General features: G+C 36.3%; 1 protein-coding gene across 1 annotated transcript; it reads right to left on the bottom strand.

Annotated features, from left to right (window-relative positions):
- Positions 1-329: 329 nt before the first annotated feature.
- Positions 330-21,402, bottom strand: LOC578427 (RNA-binding protein 28). Its single transcript, XM_778596.5, has 16 exons — positions 21,244-21,402; positions 19,754-19,802; positions 19,108-19,274; positions 18,185-18,378; positions 16,433-16,598; positions 15,427-15,510; positions 14,859-14,929; positions 13,368-13,636; positions 8,565-8,674; positions 7,859-7,914; positions 6,880-7,027; positions 5,573-5,793; positions 4,577-4,726; positions 4,011-4,085; positions 2,809-3,174; positions 330-1,440 (listed from the first exon to the last, which is right to left on the bottom strand). The coding sequence occupies exons 1-16, from the start codon at positions 21,377-21,379 to the stop codon at positions 1,297-1,299; spliced, it is 2,406 nt and encodes an 801-aa protein (XP_783689.4). The 5' UTR covers positions 21,380-21,402; the 3' UTR covers positions 330-1,296.
- Positions 21,403-22,976: the final 1,574 nt, after the last annotated feature.

Here is a 22,976-nt window from a genome sequence, read left to right as displayed (position 1 = left end):
ACAAGTAACTTCAGTGTCTCCCTCTCTTGCTCTCTTTTTTTGCCTTCTCATCTCTTGTTTTCTCCCTCTCCCTTGTTTAACCGTCATATTTTAATTTCTTTGGTATTCATGATGAGCTGATCATAAAGGTAGAGATGACTAAGAGAGAGAGTAGGTGGGTGGGAGTGTGAGAGAGAGAGAGAGGATGGGTAGGAGAGAGGGAGGAAGGAAGGGAAGGAGAGAGAAAGGGAAAGGGGTAGAGAGAGAGAGAGAGAGGAAGGGAAGGATAGGGAGAGAGAGGGAGGGAAATTAATTAAAGGCAATGAGATGAAATATCCACACAGTGGAAGTTTAAAAGTGTGAATTTTGTACAAAATTTATTATCAAGTATTTGCATCAATTAAAATGATTAACTATGATACTAAGCAATATTGATTTTTTTTTTTAAATAAAAGGAAGAAATAATTTGTAAAAGTATATGTGGACCATTTCACACTAGTTCTGAGTGTTACATATATTTCTGGATTATGTGAAAATGGTTCCACTAGGACAATTTGGTGGAACTGACATGAATGGCCAAAATGTACGGAGATCTCTTGATTGACAGGGTAGTATAGTAAGTCACCGGACTGGAGATCAAAAGGTTCAGGGTTCAAATCCCAGCCTGACACTTTAGCATCCGTTGGTGAGGCATTAATTTACATTTGCCACTCTCAACCCTTGTGAAGTAAGGAACCCAGCAGGAAGTTGTTCCGTAAATGTTTCGAGTGTAATATTAGGGACATATGACTAGAGCTGGAATAGCGTAATCATTTCAAAAGTATTTTTTGGAGGTTGCATGTACACTGTAGAGACATTGTTTTATTTATATCTGATACACAAGAACAGCATACCATATTGTGCAACTAATAACTTGAGTTATGAGGTCATCCTCTCGGGGGTCATCGTCCTCTGCAAAGTACTCTTACCCACTTCTTGCTGAAATAAATAACCTCATGATCAGTGATTCATGTCATGATTTTAAATATCATTTCAATGGTCTTTCTGCAATCTCAAACCACTGTCCATCTGCACACAATCATTTCAAAAAATTTGTACAAAATGGAATAGGATAAAATTCATCATTTTAACAGTCTCTCATGTCCTGGGCCCCGTCTTACAAACAGTTGCGACTGATCCAAATCTATCGTAAGTCCTCCAATTAATCGCAAGTTTGCAGTCTCCTATCTCTTATGTACATACATGTACAGTAGTTGCGATCAACTCTTTCTAAGACCGGGCCCAGCTCTCTTTTTCTCTCTGTAGCGATCAAGGTTGTCATGTATCGAACCACTTGGAGGAGCCCTTTGTTCTTGTTTCGCTGCCCCGTGTCAGCTTCTGCTTGTACTTGTTTACCATGGCGTTGAACTGCTTCTCCTCTCTCACATCACGAGTGTTCTTCCTCTTCTGGTTCTGGTTTTTCTGCAAGTTTGAAAGAGGAAGAGAATTCAATTTATTCAAGTTAAATTCATTTCAGTTTAATCAATTGTTCATTTGATGAAAAAGAACTAAAGGCATCGTTTAACAATGTTAAATATGAGATGCATGGCCCTACGTGTTATCAGTGTCTGTGATATGGTGTAATATTGAAGCCCTAACAAAACTGCGCTTCAAAAATGATCATAAGATGCCTCAAAAAGTAAAAATCTTTGAGTGACTGGTTTTTCTTTTAACATACTCATTTTCCCCAAAAGACTGTATTGTTATAAAAACCGTTAGGAAAAGAATTTTTAAGTTTTGATTTCCAATCATAAATATCTTGATAATCAGACAGGTGATCGGCTGTAAAGGTCATGGGGTCCCTGACTGACCTATAGGTTGTTAATTATTATTTCAGCATGAGCTAAATCCAGGAATTTGTATCAGAATCTGAGACAAAGACACCCAATCCATTTAATGATGCTGGTGCATTGAAAGAGAATTAAAACAAAATATCCTTATTTAAATTTCTATGACTTTTTGGCTAGTTGTACATGTATATGGGCCTTGAAAGAGAGATTCTAAATGGAACAAAAGACAATAAATACTGAAAAGGAAACCCTCCAACTGTATCTAACCCCAAATTAGATCCTTTGAATTCTGTTAAGTCTACTACTCCCTTTGGAATCTTCCAGAGTAAAGCGGTGTCATGATAACCTAATCCCACCCCCCCCCCCTTCCCATCAAAGTATCGGTAGCATGCTAATAATAATAATAATGATATGTCTTGTTTAACCCAGGGTAGCCACATCAGTATTCATACTGTTCTCCCTGAGGGCCCAGCAATCATGCTACACAACATCACTAGTAAAAATACTGTACATGAGCACCGTAACATAATTAACTCTTTACTCGATGAGGTTTGAAACCCAAGACTACCGGTCACATAGTTTGAAGTATTATATATATTTCATACATGTGCATGTGAAAAAAGGGGACCATTGCAATCCATTGTTTGTTCCCATAGTCAACTATTAAGAGCGTTTATAAGATGATGAAGTGGATCCTAATCAAATGATTGGTTGAGAGCGCACACATGACCAGGCACTTATTTTGCCTAACACGTAATTTTACTAATGACCAGGCATTAGTAAAATCATGTTAGAAAACACCATTTTATAAAACAAGTAAAACATCATTTTGTTTAGGCATTAGTAACATTATCCTAACTCTGTACCTTTGAAACAGTCCAAACACCCTTGGCTACTGTTCCAAAGGCACCTTGTGTGGGTAGTACTTACTAATGCCCTCACTGCTGTGTATTATTTATATGAAATAGTTGAGCCTTGAATTGATTCTGCAGTTACCCACCTGCTTTTCTTTCCTGAGTTCCTTCTTGTTCACCTTCAGTCCGCCGGCCGGCTCCGGGGTCTTCATGCTGTTCCACACCTGCTTCTGCAGCACCAGCCTCTTATCCTTCATCCTCTGCCTCTTCTCGTCCGCCACCTTCCCTCTATCCCTCCACCGGTTCTTGGCCCCAAAGTGGCGTGGTAACCCTTTCTTCTTGCCGTCCTGTGGCATGACCATGTCTCTGTTGGCAGGGACTTGGGGTTCGGCACTGGTCTTCTGCTGGGCCTGGAGTCTTTGCTGGGAGTAGGGTTTGCGTGGCTGCACTTCCTCCTTCTCTTCCTCGCCATCTTCCTCTTCTGTGTTTTTGCTAAACGCTTGTCTCTTCATCTGTTAAAGAGTACAAGGACAAAAGGTGTTTGTAGAGAGAAACCCTTAACTGCAGCATCACACATGTACGTATAATTGCTATACATGTAATAATAATAATAATACTATGCTGTTCTTGTATAGTGCATATCACATTATGATAAAATGTCTTCATGCTCTTCCAAAGGACTTTGAATATTATTACACCAGCTCCATCTCCGGCAAATATAGCGCTTAGTGCATAGGAATGAACCCTACCTCTCACTATTGGTCTCTCAATTATGATCTTTAGATAATATTTTTTCCTTTAATAATGCACTATCAAAAAATGTAAATTCTGTAGATTTGTGACCACGATTTATACGTCCCCTGTTCTGGTTCTGGAGTCATTAAAATGATGAGAAATTTGGCCCAGTCTTAGTAAAGTTACAAGCACTTTACACAGAAAGATGTACATGGGACTACACAAACATGTGTCATCAAAATCAAACCTCATTTTAAAGCTGTTTCTTGTCATATCCAGAATATGAAGGCAGTTGAAGAGCCATGCTTTTCAGTGAACATTTTTGCTCTGATGTTCTTCCACACTTGCATAATAACAATAATGATGCTCAATAATTATTTTTCACCTCTCCCCGGAACTTGACCTTCTCTTTTACTGTAAATGGTTTCTCCCTAAGAGCCTTGCAATTAAATTATGCTCGGTGCTGACATATGTACATGTTCATGTAGGTGAATCATTTTAATCATGCTGCATATGAAATACAGAGATACAAACAAGCATTTGAACTAAACAGAGCACTAGGCAGAAGGACAAATTTTTTCCAGACCCGGACAAAATAACAAATTAAACTTACATTGGCCTTGTCTCTCCTCTTCTGCTGAATTTCCAAGGCACGTCTGTTTTCCAGTGAGAAACCAACAATTGGCCTCTGCAAGAAGAAAATGAGAATAATGAATATATAACAAGGTAAAGAATCATATTTATCTGTTATTTCACCACTTTCTAATTTCCTGCAGAATCTCTCCAAGATTATGAGATGCATTATTTGTTATGATATCAATGGTTGTTTCTTTACTTACTTGCCAATCAGTGAAAAACTCATTTTGTATATCTTTCTCTGAAAAAAATTTCAATTTTATTTTGTATAAGTCATACATACACAAATTTGCAAAAAAAATAAATGAAAGGATACCTTCAAAAAATGCACAAGGCTTGTAAAACAGAAGGCCCTTGAACATATCATATGAAATAATAACAAAGGGGATACAAATCAAATATAAACATTAAATACCCTATACAGACAGCCCCCTCCCCTCTAGCATCACTAACAAACTTTACTTTACCAATCATCATTAATTATTAATTTCAGTGCTTTCCCTTACATTTACAACATATAAAGTTTTCTTTGAATGTATTCACCTTGTCGGGACCAAAGAGTTCAGCATTGTTGTTGAGTTTCAGGAGAGCAGCTAGGGCGTGTTCATACTGAGTGAACTCAACGAAACCAAAGCCTAGAGACTTGGAGACTCCCTGCGCACTGGGGTTGTTCACATCTCGCATTATCCTTGCCTGAAAGACAAAACAATACAAAAAAGAACAAAACGAGAGAAACAAAATGAAAAGATTCTGTCAAAATAAAACAACATAAATATACAAATAATACACAGCAGTGAGGGCATTAGTAAGAATTCCCCACACAAAGTATCTTTGGAACAACTGTTTTGAAAGTACCGAGTGTAGGTAATTTTACTAATACCCGAACAAAATGATGTGTATTATTTGTTTTGTAAGATTATGTATTATTTGTTTTATAAAATGATGTTTTATAACATGATTTTACTAATGACCGGTCATTACCATTGGATAATGACCGGTCATTACCCAAATTACGCGTTGGGCAAAATAAATGCCTGGTCATGTGTACGCTCTCAACCAATCATTTCATGAGGATCCACATCATCATCTTATAAAAGGCATTATTTTTGCCTGAAAAACCTAACAAGACATAACATAAGAAAAAAAAAACTTGAGACTTGAAATATGAACAGTAAAATAAACGATGTGACATTTTCTTTAAAATGCTTCAGTTTTCATTCCTATAGGGCCATTTCAGCAAAATCCATTTCAATTAGATAGAAAAAGACATATCTCAGAAAATGTAAACATGTGTAAAAAGAACTTAGCCTTTTTTGATTTTCAATACAACATCAATCATCTTGCAAATAGATTTCTTTTGAGGAATTAAACCAAAATAAACTCACCTCAATAACTTTTGCCTTCTCGTCTCCCACAAGAACAGCAAATGGAGGTGTTGATTAAAAGATTGAATTGTAGAAATCACATTTTGATTTTCAATACAATATGAATCATCTTGCTAATATATTTCTTTTGAGGAATTGAGAAAAGAAAACTCACCTCGATAACTCTTGCTGTCTTGTCTCCAGCTGCTTCCCGTGCTAGCTCCTTCAGCTTCTTGCCGTCCACTGCTTTAGGGAGGTTATGGACGGCTAGACGGGTTGGTGACACAAAGATGTTCAGATTCTTGAGCTTCTCTTTCTTGACGTTCTCTATCTTCAGTCTCTTGTTGATGAACTGCTCCGATAAGCCTTCCGCTGCCTTCGTACCCGGTCTGATCACTAAATAAATCATTGCAATGAATCCACATGATCATTTAGAACCAAATTCAATGTTTTATCACTAGATTAGAAGTTGTGTGTGAACATGCAACAATAATTGTAAAATCTCTCTTCACGTTTTCTGACCACTGAATAAATATATGAATAAAATATAACCATTTTACCAAATGATTATTTATTGCCGACTTCACCATACAATTGAGCAATTCCAAGGTAAGTTTGTTTCTTTGTTTGTGTTTTACTTGACTGCTAAGAAAGCACTTGTATGATGTTAGTAAGCAATGAGGGGACCTACGACTTTAAGTTCTCTCCAAGGTACTTGCTAATGAGCATCAATGCCTTAGTGCATCAACTTGTTTTTGAACTCAGGACCTATTGGTTACGAGACCACTGCTCTACCAATGAGCCAGTGCGCCTACCCATAGTGCGAAGTTAAGTGCAAACCAGCATGAAACCAACCAACATTTAACATGATGAAATGCAGACCAAAGAAAAGATAATAACAGTGGAGTCTTGTATAGCAGTCATGTCTGGCACATTGCCACTCCAGGTACTACACTACATAGAAAATGTATTTGGTAATTTTGAGTCCCAGACATTATCAGGTATTAACGGTATACAAATGATGCACGTGCATGAGTTCATTCTACAAACTCAGTAAATGAATCAAACATGACCGCGCATGACCAATCATTTGAGTAGGATCTAGGAGTGAGTAATATAATTCAGAATAGTTCATGTACTTGATGATGAAATAACATTTGAGGTGTGCTGCAAGCTATAACAACTCAATACAATCATCAGGTATACTAAGAATCTTTAATGCAGTAAGGTACGGGACGAAATACATTGGACTTAATTACTTTCAAGTACATACAGCAGATTCCATATTATGGTAAAGGCAATATTACCAAAATAGATGTCACCAAAGTAAATAAAGATAATATCTCCTACACAATATAAAGGCAAAGGCCCTTTCAATGTCTCTTGCCACAAGAAATAAAATTAGAAAAACGCAGTTCAAATGAAATCAGAAGATTCAAAGACATGGTCCAAATATGGCGGCAAAAATGGTCGGTCACTTACGTCCTTCTCGCAGCAAATGCAGATTCCTCTTGTCCTTCTGTTCCTCCTTTGCTTTGTCCTTGTCTGCCGTCCTGAGCTTGACCGCTTCCGCTCTGCTGATGGCCGGACTCAAAGCTAATAATCGGCCGTTTAACCTCACTGCGTCACCCTTCATATGAAAGAAAGTATACATACAATTATGTCTCGAATATTCAATTTTTTTTAATGATTTGACATTTGCTCTGGTGAAATCAGCTATAGGCTTTACTTCCTTAAACAATGAACTAGAGTTGCAACCATTTGACTGGGTATAGGGTTAACATTAGGGTTAGAATCAGGTGACTTGAAAATTTATGATTAGTTTCAAAATACAGAATACTGTTAAACATATATTCAAATCCTGCATATGAAATTAATGTTCTTCTATTTCTTTACTTTCTATGTGGCAATCACCACAGCGCCAAAGGTATAACCAGTGCCCCTCAAAGCAGTTAATAATGCAAATTATAAGACGATGACGTTGATCCTAATCAAATGATTGGTTGAAAGCGTACACGTGACCAGGCATTTATTTTGCCTAACGCGTAATCGCGCGTAATTTGGGTAATGACCGGTCATTATCATAATCATAGAAAACATCATTTTATAAAACAAATAAAACATAATCTTATAAAACAAATAATACACATCATTTTGTTCGAGCATTAGTAAAATTACCCACACTTGGTACCTTCAAAACAGTCCAAACGGCCTATGCTATCGCCTCGAGCGTGTTAGACTGTTCCAAAGGTACCATGTGTGGGTAATTCTTACTAATGCCCTCACTGCTATTAATTACATGTATTTGTTTTATAAGATTATGTTTTTTTTGTTATATAAAATGATGTTTTTATAACATGATTTTACTAATGACTGGTCATTAGAATTTGATAATGACTGGTCATTATCCAAATTACGCGTTAGGCAAATAAATGCCTAGTCACGTGTACGCTCTACTCACCTCATGAAGGCAACCGTCTGCATCTTCTTTCCTCTTGAACTTTACAAATGCTGTTCCTGCAAGGAGACAAGCAAATCAATGTACATGAATAGATTGGCAAGTGTGCGCTTGTAAAACTGACGCCTGGCTGGAATGCTCCCCAAGGAGTGGAGAATGTGCATACATTGTGTGCGGGTAAGCCTGAATCCAATGACGGGGGTAATAATATACTCATCTGTAAAGTGTTTTGAGAGGGCCTGCGGTCCTCAAAAGCGCTATATAAGAACGAGCTATTATTATTAATTATAACGTTCAGCCAAAGAATGTTTGTGCACTGTATACTGAAATGGTTTCAAATGAGGGTAAAAAAAACAATTTTTCTAGAATTCTTCTATTTGCTGACTAAAATGTATTGTTGTGTCCATTTTGAAACTTAAATCTTGTCAATTGTAAAATTTAAACTATATTTTCAAAATACATTTTGGATTGTATTTACAAGTAGGCACATTTATATGGTCACAAAAAAGAATATTTTAAATGTACACTTGCTGTGGAAGGGGATGGGGTGTCTCCCCAAACGTATGCTGTTAGACAAGTTATATTTGAAGTTGATATTTTTAATATAGTATATCAGCATTCTCCCAAACACAGTCCGAGGAAAGCATTTTTTTCTGCGTGTACTACATCACCTCTTACAATGACGCGAGACAAATTTAGAGAAACTTACCCCTAGAATGTTCAGTCATCGGATCAACCACAACCCTCGCAAACTCAAGCTCTCCGAATGGTGCAAAGAGGTCCCTAATATCGTCATCTGTTGAGTCATATGGCACATTCCTGTGTTCGAAAAAAAAAGGATAACAATAATTGTAAACATTTGTAATGGAATGCAATATCATACAAATGATATACAGCAGTGAGGGCATTAGTAAGAACTACCCACATGAGGTAGCCGAGGGTGTTTGGACTGTTTCAACGGTACCAAGTGTGGGTAATTTTACTGATTCCCGAATGAAACGATGTGTATTATTTGTTTTATAAAATGATGTTTTATAACATGATTTTGTTAATGACCGGTCATTCACTATACAGATTACGCGTTTGGCTAAATAAATGCCTGGTCACGTGGACGCTCTCAACTAATCATTTGATTAGGATCCACGTCATCATCTTATAAAATGGAATATACTAGTACAGTAACAGTTTTAGATGCAGATTAAGGGGCTCAAGTCCAGCCCCCCTCCCCCCCCCCCCCCCCATACAATTCAATGACAAAGAATTCAAGCAAGGCACATTAGAAAAATGAATGCAAAAGACCAAAACAAGTATACAAGTACATATGAACATTTTTCCAACTATATGCCCCCCTTCAAACCTTCAAGACAAAATAGTTGGGAAGGATATCCCAGATACAGGTGTATTTTTATAGATTCTAGCTATACATAAACTATTTTTCAGGTAATTTGCACACTTTAAATCCCCACTGTACTACTTGTAGCTAATTGCTCCCTCTACATAGAAAACAGTGCCTAAGCGGTGCCCGTTGGTCCCCCATGATCCTCTTTTATGTTAATTGAGAGCTGAGTTGATGAGATAGCCACCTACCAGAGACCACGCTGGGCGGTTTAATCCCTCCTGGCCTAATTAGTGCAGACGGGCTTTAATACATCTAGATAGACACTCCTCATCTGCCTCAAGCGTTAAAATTCATTCTTTGTTCATTTCCATCCCTCTCCTTATGGAGTCCATTTAATTTGCAATGAAAAGAATTTCAATAAGAAACATGACGGCATGAAACTGAGGAAACCATAGGTACTAAGTACCAAGTCAATTTCGTTTGTTATTAAAAGAATTTCAATAAGAAACATGACGGCATGAATCTGAGGAAGTATTAAGTACCAAGTCAATTTCGTTTGTTATTAAAATAATTTCAATAAGAAACATGACAGCATGAAACTGAGGAAACCATAGGTACTAAGTACCAAGTCAATTTCGTTTGTTATTAAAAGAAATTAAATAAGAAACATGACGGCATGAAACTGAGGAAATTACCAAGTCCATTTTGTTTGTTATTAAAAGAATTTCAATAAGAAACATGACAGCATTAAACTGAGGACACCATAGGTACCTAGTACCAAGTCAATTTGGTTTGTAATTAGAAGAATTTCAATAAGAAACATGACGGCATGAAATTGAGCCCACCATAGGTACTAAGTTCCAAGTCAATTTTGTTTGTTATTAAAAGAATTTCAATAAGAAATATGACAGCATGAAATTGAGGCCACCATAGGTACTAAGTACCAAGTCAATTTTGTTTGTAATTAAAAGAATTTCAATAAGAAACATGAGGTGTTGTGGTAGAGTGGATATGTCACCGGACTGTCTATCACAAGGTCCACGGTTCGAGTCCCGCCGCGGCACTAATGTCCTTTGGCAAGACTTTGATCTGCATTTGTCACACCCAACCCGGTGTTGTAAATGGGTACCTGGCAGAAATTAATTCCTTCAAATACTAGAGCGCCGTATGTCAGCCGTGCTAAAGCCAGGGTAATAATTGGGAGTGCCAGGAGTGTCACTATGATAGACATGAGCGCTATACAAGAACTCACTATTATTATTATTATTATGACGGCATGAAGGTGATGAAACCATAGATACTAAGTACCAAGTCAATTTTGTTTGTAATTAAAAGAAGTTCAATAAGAAATTGACTGCATGGAGTTGAGGACAACATACGTACTAAGTACCACAGGCACTAAGTACCAAGTCAATTTGGCTTGCAATGAAGAGAATTTCAATAAGAAATATGACGGCATGAAATTGAAGACACCATAGGTACTAAGTACCAAGTCTAGTTGGCTTGCAATGAAGAGAATTTCAATAAGAAATATGAGGGCATGAAATTGTGGACAACATACATGTAGGTACCAAGTCAATTATGTTTGTAATTAAAAGAATTTCAATAAGAAACATGACAGCATGAAGTTGAGGATACCATAGGTACTAAGTACCAAGTCAATTTGGTTTGTAATTAAAGCTCGTCTGCACTAGTTTGGCCAGGGGGATTAGACCATCCAGCGTGGTCACTGACAGGTGGTTTTCTCATCAAATCAGCTCTCAATTAACATAAGAAAAAGAGGATGATGGGGGACCAACAGGCACCACTTAGGCATTGTTTAGAGGGAGAAATTAGCTACAAGTAGTGCAGTTCTTTTAAAGCCCCTTAAAAGAATTTCAATAAGAAATATGAGGGCATGAAGTTGTAGACACCATAGGTACTAAGTACCAAGTTAATTTGGTTTGTAATTAAAGCTCGTCTGCCCTAGTTTGGCCAGAGGGGATTAGACCATCCAGCGTGGTCACTGACAGGTGGTTATCTCATCAAATCAGCTCTCAATTAACATAAGAAAAAGAGGATCATTGGGGATCAACAGGCACCCCCTTAGGCATTCTTTAGAGGGAGCAATTAGCTACAAGTACTGCAGTTCTTTTAAAGCCCTTAAAAAGAATTTCAGTAAGAAATATGACGGCATGAAGTTGAAGACAAATAGGTACTAAGTACCAAATCAATTTTGTTTGCAATAACAATGATTCATATCAACAGGTGGCGAATGGGCTACTGGATGACATTTGAAATAAAGAAACATTTTTGTTGTTGCAAATGAATTGAGTTAAAAGATGAGTAGGGGGTATCAAATCAAAATTTCAAGAGGTATTTATCACAAAGTCAAGGATATTTGCAGTTTACAATTCAGATTAAATATCTATTAAAATTGAGGCAAGAGTGTCAATTCTAACTGATACAGTCTGATATTGTTGTTAGTTTTTTTTTAAATTATGATTATTGTTATCATTAGTATTATCATCATTATCATTATCAATATCATTATTATTTTTAATTTTTGTACTATTATCATCATCATCATCATTATCATCATCATCATCATCATCATTATCATCATCATCATCATCATCATCATTATTAATTTTATTATTATAATAATCATTTGTTATTATCATCATCATCATCATCATCATTATTATTATTAATTTTATTAGTATAATAATCATTTTTTATTATCATCATATCATCATCATCATCATCATTTATTATTTCATAATTTTGATCTTACTTTGTCAACTACTGTATGTTCTTTATTGTGCAAACAATTGTTATATGAAATGAAATAAAATCAATCAATCAATCAATCAGTTATTGGCACCATTATTCAAAGTAGTAGTGGTAGTATTATGAATAGTGTTGTATTCGGATGAATGAGAGCAGAAACATTTACAGGTATAATCGCATCAAGTTGATTCACAAGACACATCATTTTGAGAGACAAGTTCTTACAATATTCACTATTATCATCGTTAGAAGTAAGAGAGACAATGCAATTAAACCAGAAGTACTTTCTAACACAATGTGCCATGAAACAAGTAATATCAGACATTACAGAGTGGACAATTTTTATGATCTTTTTGTAAGTACCGGTACCTGAGGTTGTAATCAAAACAATGTCACTATGAAGTAGGGCCCCAGGTAGTTGCACTAACATAAGAGTACTTCAATTTAAATTGCAAGGAATTTCAGTCAGAAGTAGGAGAACAGGCAATCAAGCAACTGAGAAATGAATTTGAAACGGAAACAACTTGACTCCTAAGTAGGATTAATTTACCCAGATGTACTGATCTGAAGTGTTTTTGCTGCAAGGGTATTTCTGAGATCATCGAACTTGCCTGTTCTCAAACTTATAATTTCTCTTTGAATTCTGATTAGGTCAAACAAATAAATCACTCCGGAAGTACTTCAATTCTTTTTCCATTTGCAATGAAAACTATTCAAATGAGAAGTATAAGAAGAACTGAATGACACTATGATTACAAAACAATAACGATGGTTGCTTCTTGTGTAGCACTTATGTCTATCAAGCTTTGACGCTCTTTATAATACATTATTTTATATCTTATCTAGTGTGTTGATTACAAAATGAAATTTTTATCACATTACAAATTTCTCTCTTTTTTGGGCCTACTCGCTTTGCTCACTCACAAAGTTAAGAAACAAATGTGGCCGTTATGTGTGTACATGGTACTTGATGAGTGCCACAGTGATGTAAAATAAATCTTCTGTGATGAATTTGGGATTGGGGTGATGCAAAACTTTGACTTAAAGGTGTCGGGCTGGGATTTGAACCCTCAATCCTTGGACTGAGAGTCAGGTGAATAAACCACTATACTTGTGACACTTCCACATGTTATAATATTTAGATCAAGAAGTACAGATGGAAGAACTATATAGATGAGGCATTAAAGCCTGTCTGCACTAGTTTGGCCAGGGGGGATTAGACCTCCCTGCAAGGTTACTGACAGGTTGTTATCTCAACAAATCAGCTCTCAAGTAACATATTATGTAAAGAAAAAGGGGACCATGGGGGACCCACTGTCACCGATTAGGCATTGTTTGCTATATAGAGAGTGCAAGTAGCTATAAGTAATGCAGTGGGGCTTTAAATGAATATCTAGTCACCTGATAAAGAGAGTCTTTCCTTCTTGGACATCTTCCGAGGGTTTCCTGAAGCCCCAACCTTTGCCGGCTTTGTTGCCTTTGTCTTCTTCCTCATCGTCTTCCTCTTCATCATTGTCCATTTCATCCTCCTCTTCTTCTTCATCATCATCTTCGTCCTCTTCTTCCTCATCCTCTTCCTCCTCACCATCCATCTCGACATCACTCTCCTCTTCTTCATCACTGTCCTGGTCTGCTTCTACTTGGCTTTCTTCTTCTTCCTTGTCCGTGTCCTGATGTAAACAAAATGATCATATATATTAATTTTTCCCCAATCTATTGTTGTTGTAATACTACTACATTCAAACCTGCTTTAGTGACCACCTGTCTACAAAGACCACATTTTTTGTTTCCCTTGAAAATGGTTTCTCATTGAAATATGTACTAAAGGAACCTATCTACAAAGACCACTTTTTGTGTTTCCCTTGGGCGGTCGCTAGAGACAGGTTTGACTGTACTACTACTACTTTCAACAATAACAACAATGTTATTACTACTACCACTACTATTTGATAATAATAATAATAAAAATAATAATAATAGTGGGTTCTTTTATAGCGCTCATGTCTGTCAGACGTGACACTAATGATAATAATAATATCTTTTTATTCAGTTTTTCAGGGATCTCTTGTTAAAATGACATAATCACTGGAAGATCAATAACTCAATAAAGATGGCTGGAGCTAGAACCCAATAGAAGAACAAGTCAGCTATCAAATTTTGTTGACAGGCATAAAGCCTGTGGAACCTCCCCCCCCCAAAAAAAAAAATAATAATAATAATAAATTAAAAAAAAAAAAAAAAAAATAATAATAATAAATAAATAAATAAATAATAATAAAATTTAAAAAAAACAATAACAATAACAACAACAACAACAACAACAAACAAACAAACAAACAGACAAACATTAGAGCGGTGAGCGATTCAGCTCTCAAAAGCTTCATAAGAGCTCTGGTAAAAGCAAAAAATACTTGAATAACACTTTGAGAGAATCGCACTGAGACATCACAGAATCCCGAAAGAGCTCCCACAAACAGGAAAGTATCTTGACACAGTCTTAAGTCAACATTTTTGTCAAAGGAAGTAGTTTTGAGTTGTATCGAGTCCTAATAGAGACTAATTTTTACTTTGTGAACAGTTTTTTTTTTTTTGGGGGGGGGGGGGTATGGAACAGGATTGTTTTGTAACTTGACACAACTCAGAACGTTTGAAAATTTAATATATATGAGACATTATCTTCATCATCATCATTGTTAATATCATCAGGGATGCCAGTTAGAATTTATCAGAGGGCCTGAAAATCACCTAGAATGAGCTATTTTGTACACAAAAATCCTAAACTATGGTCTGAAAATAACTCGCCAGGGCCTGAATTCAGGCTATTGCCTGAAAACTGGCGTCCCTGTATCATTTTCAATGTGATGTGCAGTGCCAAAAAACATCTTCACTCACCATCTCTTCATCATCATCCTCCTCATCTTTCTCCTTCTCCTCCTCCTCTTCTGATTCTCCCGCATCATCCTCTGAAAGTAAAAGAAAACATTCTGACAAGTGCTATTTTCTGGTCCCATTTACCACCCCGTTTCATATATTTTGGTTCTGTAAGAAGAAGAGGGGAAGACCTCGTAAAGGCTTTCTAGACGATGTAATCATACAATGTGGAGCAACAGGGTAGGAAACGTTGAAACGGTTGGCTCAAGACCAAGGAACTTGGAGAGAAACTTGGAGAGACACTTGATATAGAATTTTGAATGGGTCAATGAACCTGAGATCACTCTTGATGATGAACCTTTCTTCACTACTGGAGAGACATATTTTTGTAAACAAACAAATTGTTACTGTTTTTGGTGAAACAATAGATAAATAAATGATTAATTATATTGATTGTTTATTCTTTGAGCATGTTGAGATGGATTTACAATTTGTGAACGATTCAGCCACTGTCTGCTAGTCACAAATTGTGTAAAGCCATGAATAAGTAGATAAATTAAGCCAGTAGGGGCTTGACTGGAGCACTGACCTTGGTGTGAGGATTCTTTGTTCTTCTGCATAGCTTGCAGATACTCTGTCCTAGGAATGGTCCAGTCCACAGCCACCGTACGATCTAAAAAATAAAACATAAACATCACATACAAATATATTTGTTGATTATCATCATCATCATCATAACTATAATGCTAATGCTACTCCTACTAATTCTCTTGAAATAAGCCACGGGTCATTGAGTGTGTACACCCACACACTTGCGTGTAAAGTCTACGGGAAGGTTTGAATTCCCATGCATTATACACAATGAAGCACAAAGTGAATGAGTAGGAATGAATTTCACAAGAATGCCATAACGATAATGCTACTACAACAACTATTACCACTACTACTACTACATGTACTACCCGGTACTCCTTCTACTACTACTACTACTACTACTACTACTGCTACTACTACCACTACCACTACAACTACTATTACTGCAATTACAACTACTACATTGTATTACTATAATTTATGCTTGTATAATGGATTACATGAATACTACAATATTATCATCTTTACCCCTGGTCAGAGGATTAACTATCTTTACTCCTTAAAGATGAAGTTGAGTTCTAGTCATGCGATTGCATTGTGAAAAAAGCATTGTGGAATCGACCAGCAGAGGTTGATCATCTAGCATATAAGTATTGGTGTCCACTACAAGGTTCTGGAATCATCAAAATGATAAGAAATTTGGCCCATTCTTGGTAAAGTTACAAGCACTGTACACAGAAAGATGTATATGGGACTACACGAACATGCAGCATAAAATTTTGTCCCGATTTTTACGCTGTAACATGCCATATTTAGAATAATAAGGCATTTGAAGAGCCATGCTTTTCAGGGAACATTTCTAATCTGATGTTCTTCCACAATTGCATAATAACAATGATAACGCTGACAAATTATTGTTCACCTCTTCCCAGAACTCAACCTTCTCTTTAAGGACAAATGTGGAATTGAACGATCACGGATAAATCCCAGAATGAACTCACTCATTATCTGCTTGCCGTTAATCTGCTTGTGAGCTTTAGCGGCATTCCCAAGCTCCTCAAACTGAACGAATCCAAAGCCCATGCTCTTCTTCTCCTTCATGGGAATCGAGACCTCGGTCACCGTACCGAAAACCTCAAAGACGAACTTGAGCTTCTCTTCCGTGCACTGTGACATGAAACGTGAAAATTACTCTGCATTGTGGCAAAAGACTGTATATCACATTTACCATTTCGAGGGGTCAGTGACACAAAAACGGAACTCCATTTTGACCATTTCAAGAAAAAGTGGTTTATGTGTCACTGAGCACTTGGGCCTTAAGGAGTTAAGTCTATGTTTCACTAGCCATTGACTTTGATGGGGTGTTGGGTGGAGTTAAGTCTTTGTGTTTCCTGGAAAGCCCACATTTTTCTGAACATTTTGATATCAAATACTCATTTTGGAAAAATATGGAGTTACGTCTTTGAGTTTTTACTGAACCCTCGAAATGTGAAAGTTACTCTGCATTGTGGCAAAAGGCAGTATATCACAGTAACCATTTAAGGCAGAAAACTTATAGTCAAACCTGCCTATTAAAGGTAATACAAAGTTTTGGTATGGGGTCATGAATTTCGTTCAAATGAACATATTATAAGCATATGCAATCCTACAATATTCAGTGATCATTGTCACGGTTGAAATCGAGTCTATAGTTATGAAATTGTAAATAATAAACTCTTTATGTTGTATAGCTCTCTCTCAAGGTCTAGATATTAATTAAGCTATAAAACTATAAGCTATTCCCGTTTGAAAATTATATATCAAAACTACATATTCTGAGATTTTCATGGTCGCAGCTACCATTGTACGGCCGTAGGCGCTATTTGAAATTTATCAGAATTTACCGGGAGTACCGGTAAATTTTTATATTCAATTTTTCTCGAAAGCAGAAGTGCTTTAGGGGCTAAATCTTCTAGTGCTTATAATACATCCACAGGGGCATCCAAATATATCAAAATTTTAAAGAATCACTATCCAGCCAATTTTCAAAATTTCCCAAAACTTGTATTACCTTTAAGGCCACCCATGGGTAAACACAAAAAGCAGCCACTGTGGACAAGTGGCCTTTGTAGACAGGTTTGGGACTTGTACATCAGGGTGAACTTCCCCTTTAAGGACATATAGTTTTAAACATGGTTGCGTTCAAGCGATTTTTCATCGGTCGTAAAAATAAACGTGTTTAAAAGATGCAAACATGAAACGCTCCAAAAGATGCTTTTTTTTATCGTGATTCTGCTAAAAATCGCTTGAACGAATGGAGATCTCAATCATGATTCTATAATGTCATTATCGTGGCCTGCTTCCTGTTTGACCGACAGTCGACTGTAAACACGGACACAAAGTTGACCTATAATTCCTGGGTCAAACTGCACAGTGTGATGAGCAGTGGCTGGGCTTGAAATGAGCGAGAATCAGTGTTGATGAAAAATTGCTTGAACGCTCTCCCGCAGGAACAGTGTTTTCTAATTGCGTTTTGATTTGTGATTCTAGCTTCAAAAAATCGCTTGAACACACCCTAAAAATGCCCTAATTAGTCACCTTTCAGTCTTGAGTTATGTAAAACACACACACAAAATCAAATTTACAGGGGTATAAATAGTTTAGTTGTCTGTATGTTTGATTCAACTGTATATTTGATTCAACCACCAGAAAAGGTAATTTCTTTTAAAAAAGTGTTTACTACAGGCACTTCTTAATTTATGGCTATAACTGACCTTGAACGGAAGATTTCTGACAATAAGTCTGCTCTTTCTCTTCTCCCTCTCAGAGATGACCTCTGACCCTTGAACTTTGACCTCTTTCTTCTTTTTGTTCTTCTTTTGTTTTGACTTTTGTTTGGGAGACTTTTGTTTGGTAGTTGTCTCTGTGACAGCTTCAACTGGTTTTGATGTTGATGGAGATTTATCATCTGAAAAAAAAGTTCATACAGTATAAATACCTGGAAATAAAACTAAATGAATTACAATGTATTTGGTAAGGAATCAGTAAATTGTACATTAAAGAATTAAAAATATATGTAAAAAACTCATCACTTCAGACATTAATGATTAACACAAAGTGTTTTTATTTGAATAGTGCATGTAAAACAAAAGTTTTCCCATAAATGTCTGCATGGATTATTTTGGGCTTTAAAGTACATGTAAGTATCCAAGTGAAAAATTATTAAAATCATTAAAATGATGAACAACTAAAAATATTCAAAAAATGAATATAGTAGATACACAAAATTATAGATAAAGTTGAGTTCTGGTCATGCGATTGCAATATGAAAAAAACGTTCTGGAATCGATCAGAAAAGGTTCATCATCTGGAATATAAGTATTGGTGTATACTGCAAGGTTCTGGGATCATCAAAATGATAAGAAATTTGAAAGATGTATATGGGACTACACAAATATGATGCATAAAAATCTGTCCTGATTTTTATGATATTACATGCCATATTTAGAATATTAAGGCATTTGAAGAGCCATGCTTTTCAAGGAACATTTTTTATCTGATGTTCTTCCACACTTACATAATCACAATGATAACGCTCACAAAGTACTTTTCACCTCTTCCCAGAACTCAACCTTCTTAAATTAAGCGATTAATAACAATTCTGGATATACTACTGGAAAATAGAATACAATAATACCTTCCGCAGCTGATTTTGTGGTTGTTGGCTCTGCTTTTATCTCCCTTGGAGCTCCTTTTATCTCCCTTGGGGCTCCTTTCCTAGAAGGTTTTCTGTCGGCATAGTCCACTCTGATTTTTCTTCCCACCAGGGCGTGAGTGGATTTGAAAGCCTTTTCTGCATCATCCCTGTACAAGTAAAAAGTAATTAAGCAATTGAAAAAGTTATAAAAAGATATTTGTTTTAAATGAAAGAAGCTAGAAGGGACATGGAGTTTAAAGAGAAATCTGACTGTGTTTTTTCCCATCGATGCCAATGTATCTAAGAAAAATAAGGAGTTTTTTTTTTTAATGAAGAAGAGAAGGAAGAAGAAGAAGAAGAAGAAGAAGAATATAAAGAAAGAGGTAGAGAAGGAAAAGGACAAGGAAAAGGAGGAGGAAAGAGAGGTGGAGGAAAGAGAAGAAAGAGAATTAGAAGAGGAGGAAGAAGAAGAAGACTAAGGTGAAGAAGAAGAAGAAGAAGAAGAAGAAGAAGAAAAAGAAGAAAAAAAAGAAGGAGGAGGAAGAGGAGGAAGATGAAGGAAGAGGAGATGGATTTAAAAGAAGGAGCATTTGACAATTAAGATATATATCATTACAACAAATATTATATAATAGTTAATACTTGCCTCACTGCGAATGTGACATATCCAAAACCTCTGCACTTGTCTTTAACTCCTGGAAACAATGATATAAAAGGAACGGGGTGTAAAAAATAACAATCACAGTGATAATACTTAAGTATACTATGGGCGCGTTCATGCTTGATTTTGAAGGCAGAATGAGCGATTTGTAACGCTCATCGTAAACGCTCATCGTAATCGCAGTTCCACGGTGCACTGTTCATGCTCACTTCTCCAGGCAATTCTCCTTGGGTGGCCTTCAGCTGGATTCGCAAACCTGTGTGCGCATGCTACGTAGACCCACTAGAGGTCAGTGCGTTGACCCCATTTAAACGCGTTTACAAATTGTAATCGCATCTTTTTGTGAGTTTACGATCGGCGATCGTGATCGCCGTTTTTCGGTGATTCTACAAAAGTGAGCATGAACGCAAGCGTGTTTTAAACTAAACGCGTAACAGATGCCTGATTCTGGCCGTCAAAATCAAGCATGAACGCGCCCTAAGGCCCACACACAGAGTTTCCTGAATTTAGGGCACTCCCTGCACTACCTTTTTACACTAATTGCTATCATGTTAAAGTATGTAACAAATTGGCAACATGAAGAAAGAAAAGAGTTTGTGTACGTCATGTGAATCTGCTTATCCAGTGGAACCAACATCGCAAACTCTTGTGAGAGGTCAGTGTTTCTGTAAAGTAAATTGCATGTTAGCTCATTATCATCAGTGACACTTAAGAGGTAAGTCAATCACAAATGTCTACGTTTAAAAAAAAAATACTCCAAATTTTTTTTCAAAAATTGACACAAAAACAAGAAAGAATGGTCTAAAGGTTTGAATTTCAATTTGTTCATAAAATCATTGACCAATTTTGAATGGTCGCGCAATGCAGGTAGACTGCATAGGGATGCGTGTAATCTCAACGGGAAGGATTTTAGCACACAACATCGGTTGCGCAATCAGACACCCTACTTTTAATTTAGTTTTAAATCATGACCGTTATTTGAACAATTGTGGAAGATTTATATGATTTTAGATGTGTTATCTCCACGCCGTGCCGGAGTTGCGGGTCCAAAGTATGGTCACAGTTGTGAACAAGCGCCATATTTTCCCCCCACATCGGTCAGTTAAATTGATTTTATTTACCTGCTATTTTTTAATTTAGGTGGCAACCGTGGCATCAATTTGTCACTAAACTTCACTTTTCTTAAGTGCCGATTTAGAGTGAATTCTGGTGAGTTTTAATTAAACAGTGGTACTTGAAAATTGTGTGAATCAATAGAGGGGATATTAGTATTTATACTAAACACCTTTTCCTGCACAAAAAGTATACTAATGCTTCTAATTCTATGAAATATGAGTGAACCATCATACGCCTCACACCTCTAGTTACACTACACACAGATATCAACGAATGGGACTGTTAAAGGGTAACAGCGTGATCTGTTGCTGTGGATAGCAATTTATAATTCCAATCTTCTATCCATTAGAAATACTTACCTTTGTCAGTAACAACAAAGCATTGCTTTAGTGGGCCGATTTCTCCAAAAAGAGACTCCAAATCATCTTTAGTCGCCGAATATGGTAAGTTTCTCACAAACAGCGTTGAGCTCACATGCGCTGTGGACGCCGCCATCTTTAAATGTCTTGATATTTGTACTCGGTCATGTGTGACCATGTGTGTGACCCATTTCCCGATTTGTTATTTGTTTGATTGTTTGTTTATTTCATTGCTCATTTAATGTTCATACGCGTTTATTCATTCTTTATTTATTAATTTGTATTAATTAATTAAGATTTTCTATTATTTATTTATTGATCTATCTAACTTTGACAAATTATCTCTGCTAAAATGCTGTCGGAGTGGAAAATTACATTGCAAATTGAATTAAATATTTGTAAAATAATCTTGTTAAGTTAGTTTAGATTTATTTACTTATTCATTTATTTAGAGTTCATATGTAGAAGACTATGTATTTATGTATTTATTCATTTGTTTGTCTGTTTCAGGTTAATTGGCCATGCAGTGTACTGTCAATATTCAAACAAACTGTTCATATTTTCAAAAAAATACGGAATGCTATATAGTAAAAACATTTCCGGGGGTCTCAGTCAAATATAAATACTGATGATGCGTGACCAAGAAAACGCGTATCATAGGGCAAAAAAAAAAAATCTTTTGGTTGTCCTCGACCGCCCGCTCGTCATTTTCGGGCCGCCCGTATTTTTTTTTTTTAATTCATTTTTTTATTTTTTATTTTGTTTATTTATTTATTTATTTATTCATTTATTTATTTATTTATTTACTTATTTTTTATTTTATTTATTTATTTTTTTTTTTTTTTTTTTTTTTATTTATTATTTTTTTTTTTTTTTTTGGGGGGGGAGCAATCTTTTGGGGGACCAAACATGCCATTTTATGCATTTGCAAGGATTAAAATGCCTCCCGTTGCCAGTTTTCATTAAGGGATTCAAAAACGTCCATTTTGGGAATGATTTTCGTTAAAAATAAAGGGTACTTTTTCAAGATGGTTCAAAATCCTGCTGTACACGCCGGTATATGCATCTAGGGGTAACTTTCTTTTCTCCAGGGCCTAACCGGGGGGGGGGGGGGTAATAATGCCCATTGGCATGACTACCGGCCGCCGCCTGCGCCTGCCGGTCTTTAGACGCAATATGCAATTTAATTGCGGTATAGAAATATCTTATTATTATTATTTAGATCTTCAGTAGATCAAGATGGATGCCCATCCGATACCGACCCAGACCTACCAGTCTCACGCATTATAGTAGGTCAATTATACTTTGTTTTGCATATAGCCAGAAATCCAGAATAGTAACTGTTCATTGTACATTGTGTACTTTTTGTAAACACTGTCATCTACTGCACATAATATAGATCAAATTTTAAATGTATTTTTTTTTCTTCATAGAAAGGACTTAATGATGTCTGCGCATTAAACCCATTTGGAATTGTAGGCCTACAGGTTGATGTCGTTGCTTCTCTATTGAAATAAATACTTAGATTGTGAATTTTATATCAGAAGCGCAATTTGATTTATTTTACATTGTCAACAACTTAAAATGCAGTCCCTATCGCTCTTCAAAATGCTCAAGGGTTTACCATCTTACAATACTTGTTTAGGAGTCCACTTTTTAGAAATACCCGTTTAAGGTGTGAATTCGGGGAAAAAACACGCGAAATCCTCATTTAGGGTGTATTTTGACTTCAT

Source organism: Strongylocentrotus purpuratus, unplaced genomic scaffold (genome assembly GCF_000002235.5).
Source record: "Strongylocentrotus purpuratus isolate Spur 01 unplaced genomic scaffold, Spur_5.0 spur5_scaffold_17, whole genome shotgun sequence".
Lineage (NCBI taxonomy): Eukaryota > Metazoa > Echinodermata > Echinoidea > Camarodonta > Strongylocentrotidae > Strongylocentrotus > Strongylocentrotus purpuratus.
This window is presented reverse-complemented; position numbering and strand designations above follow the sequence as displayed.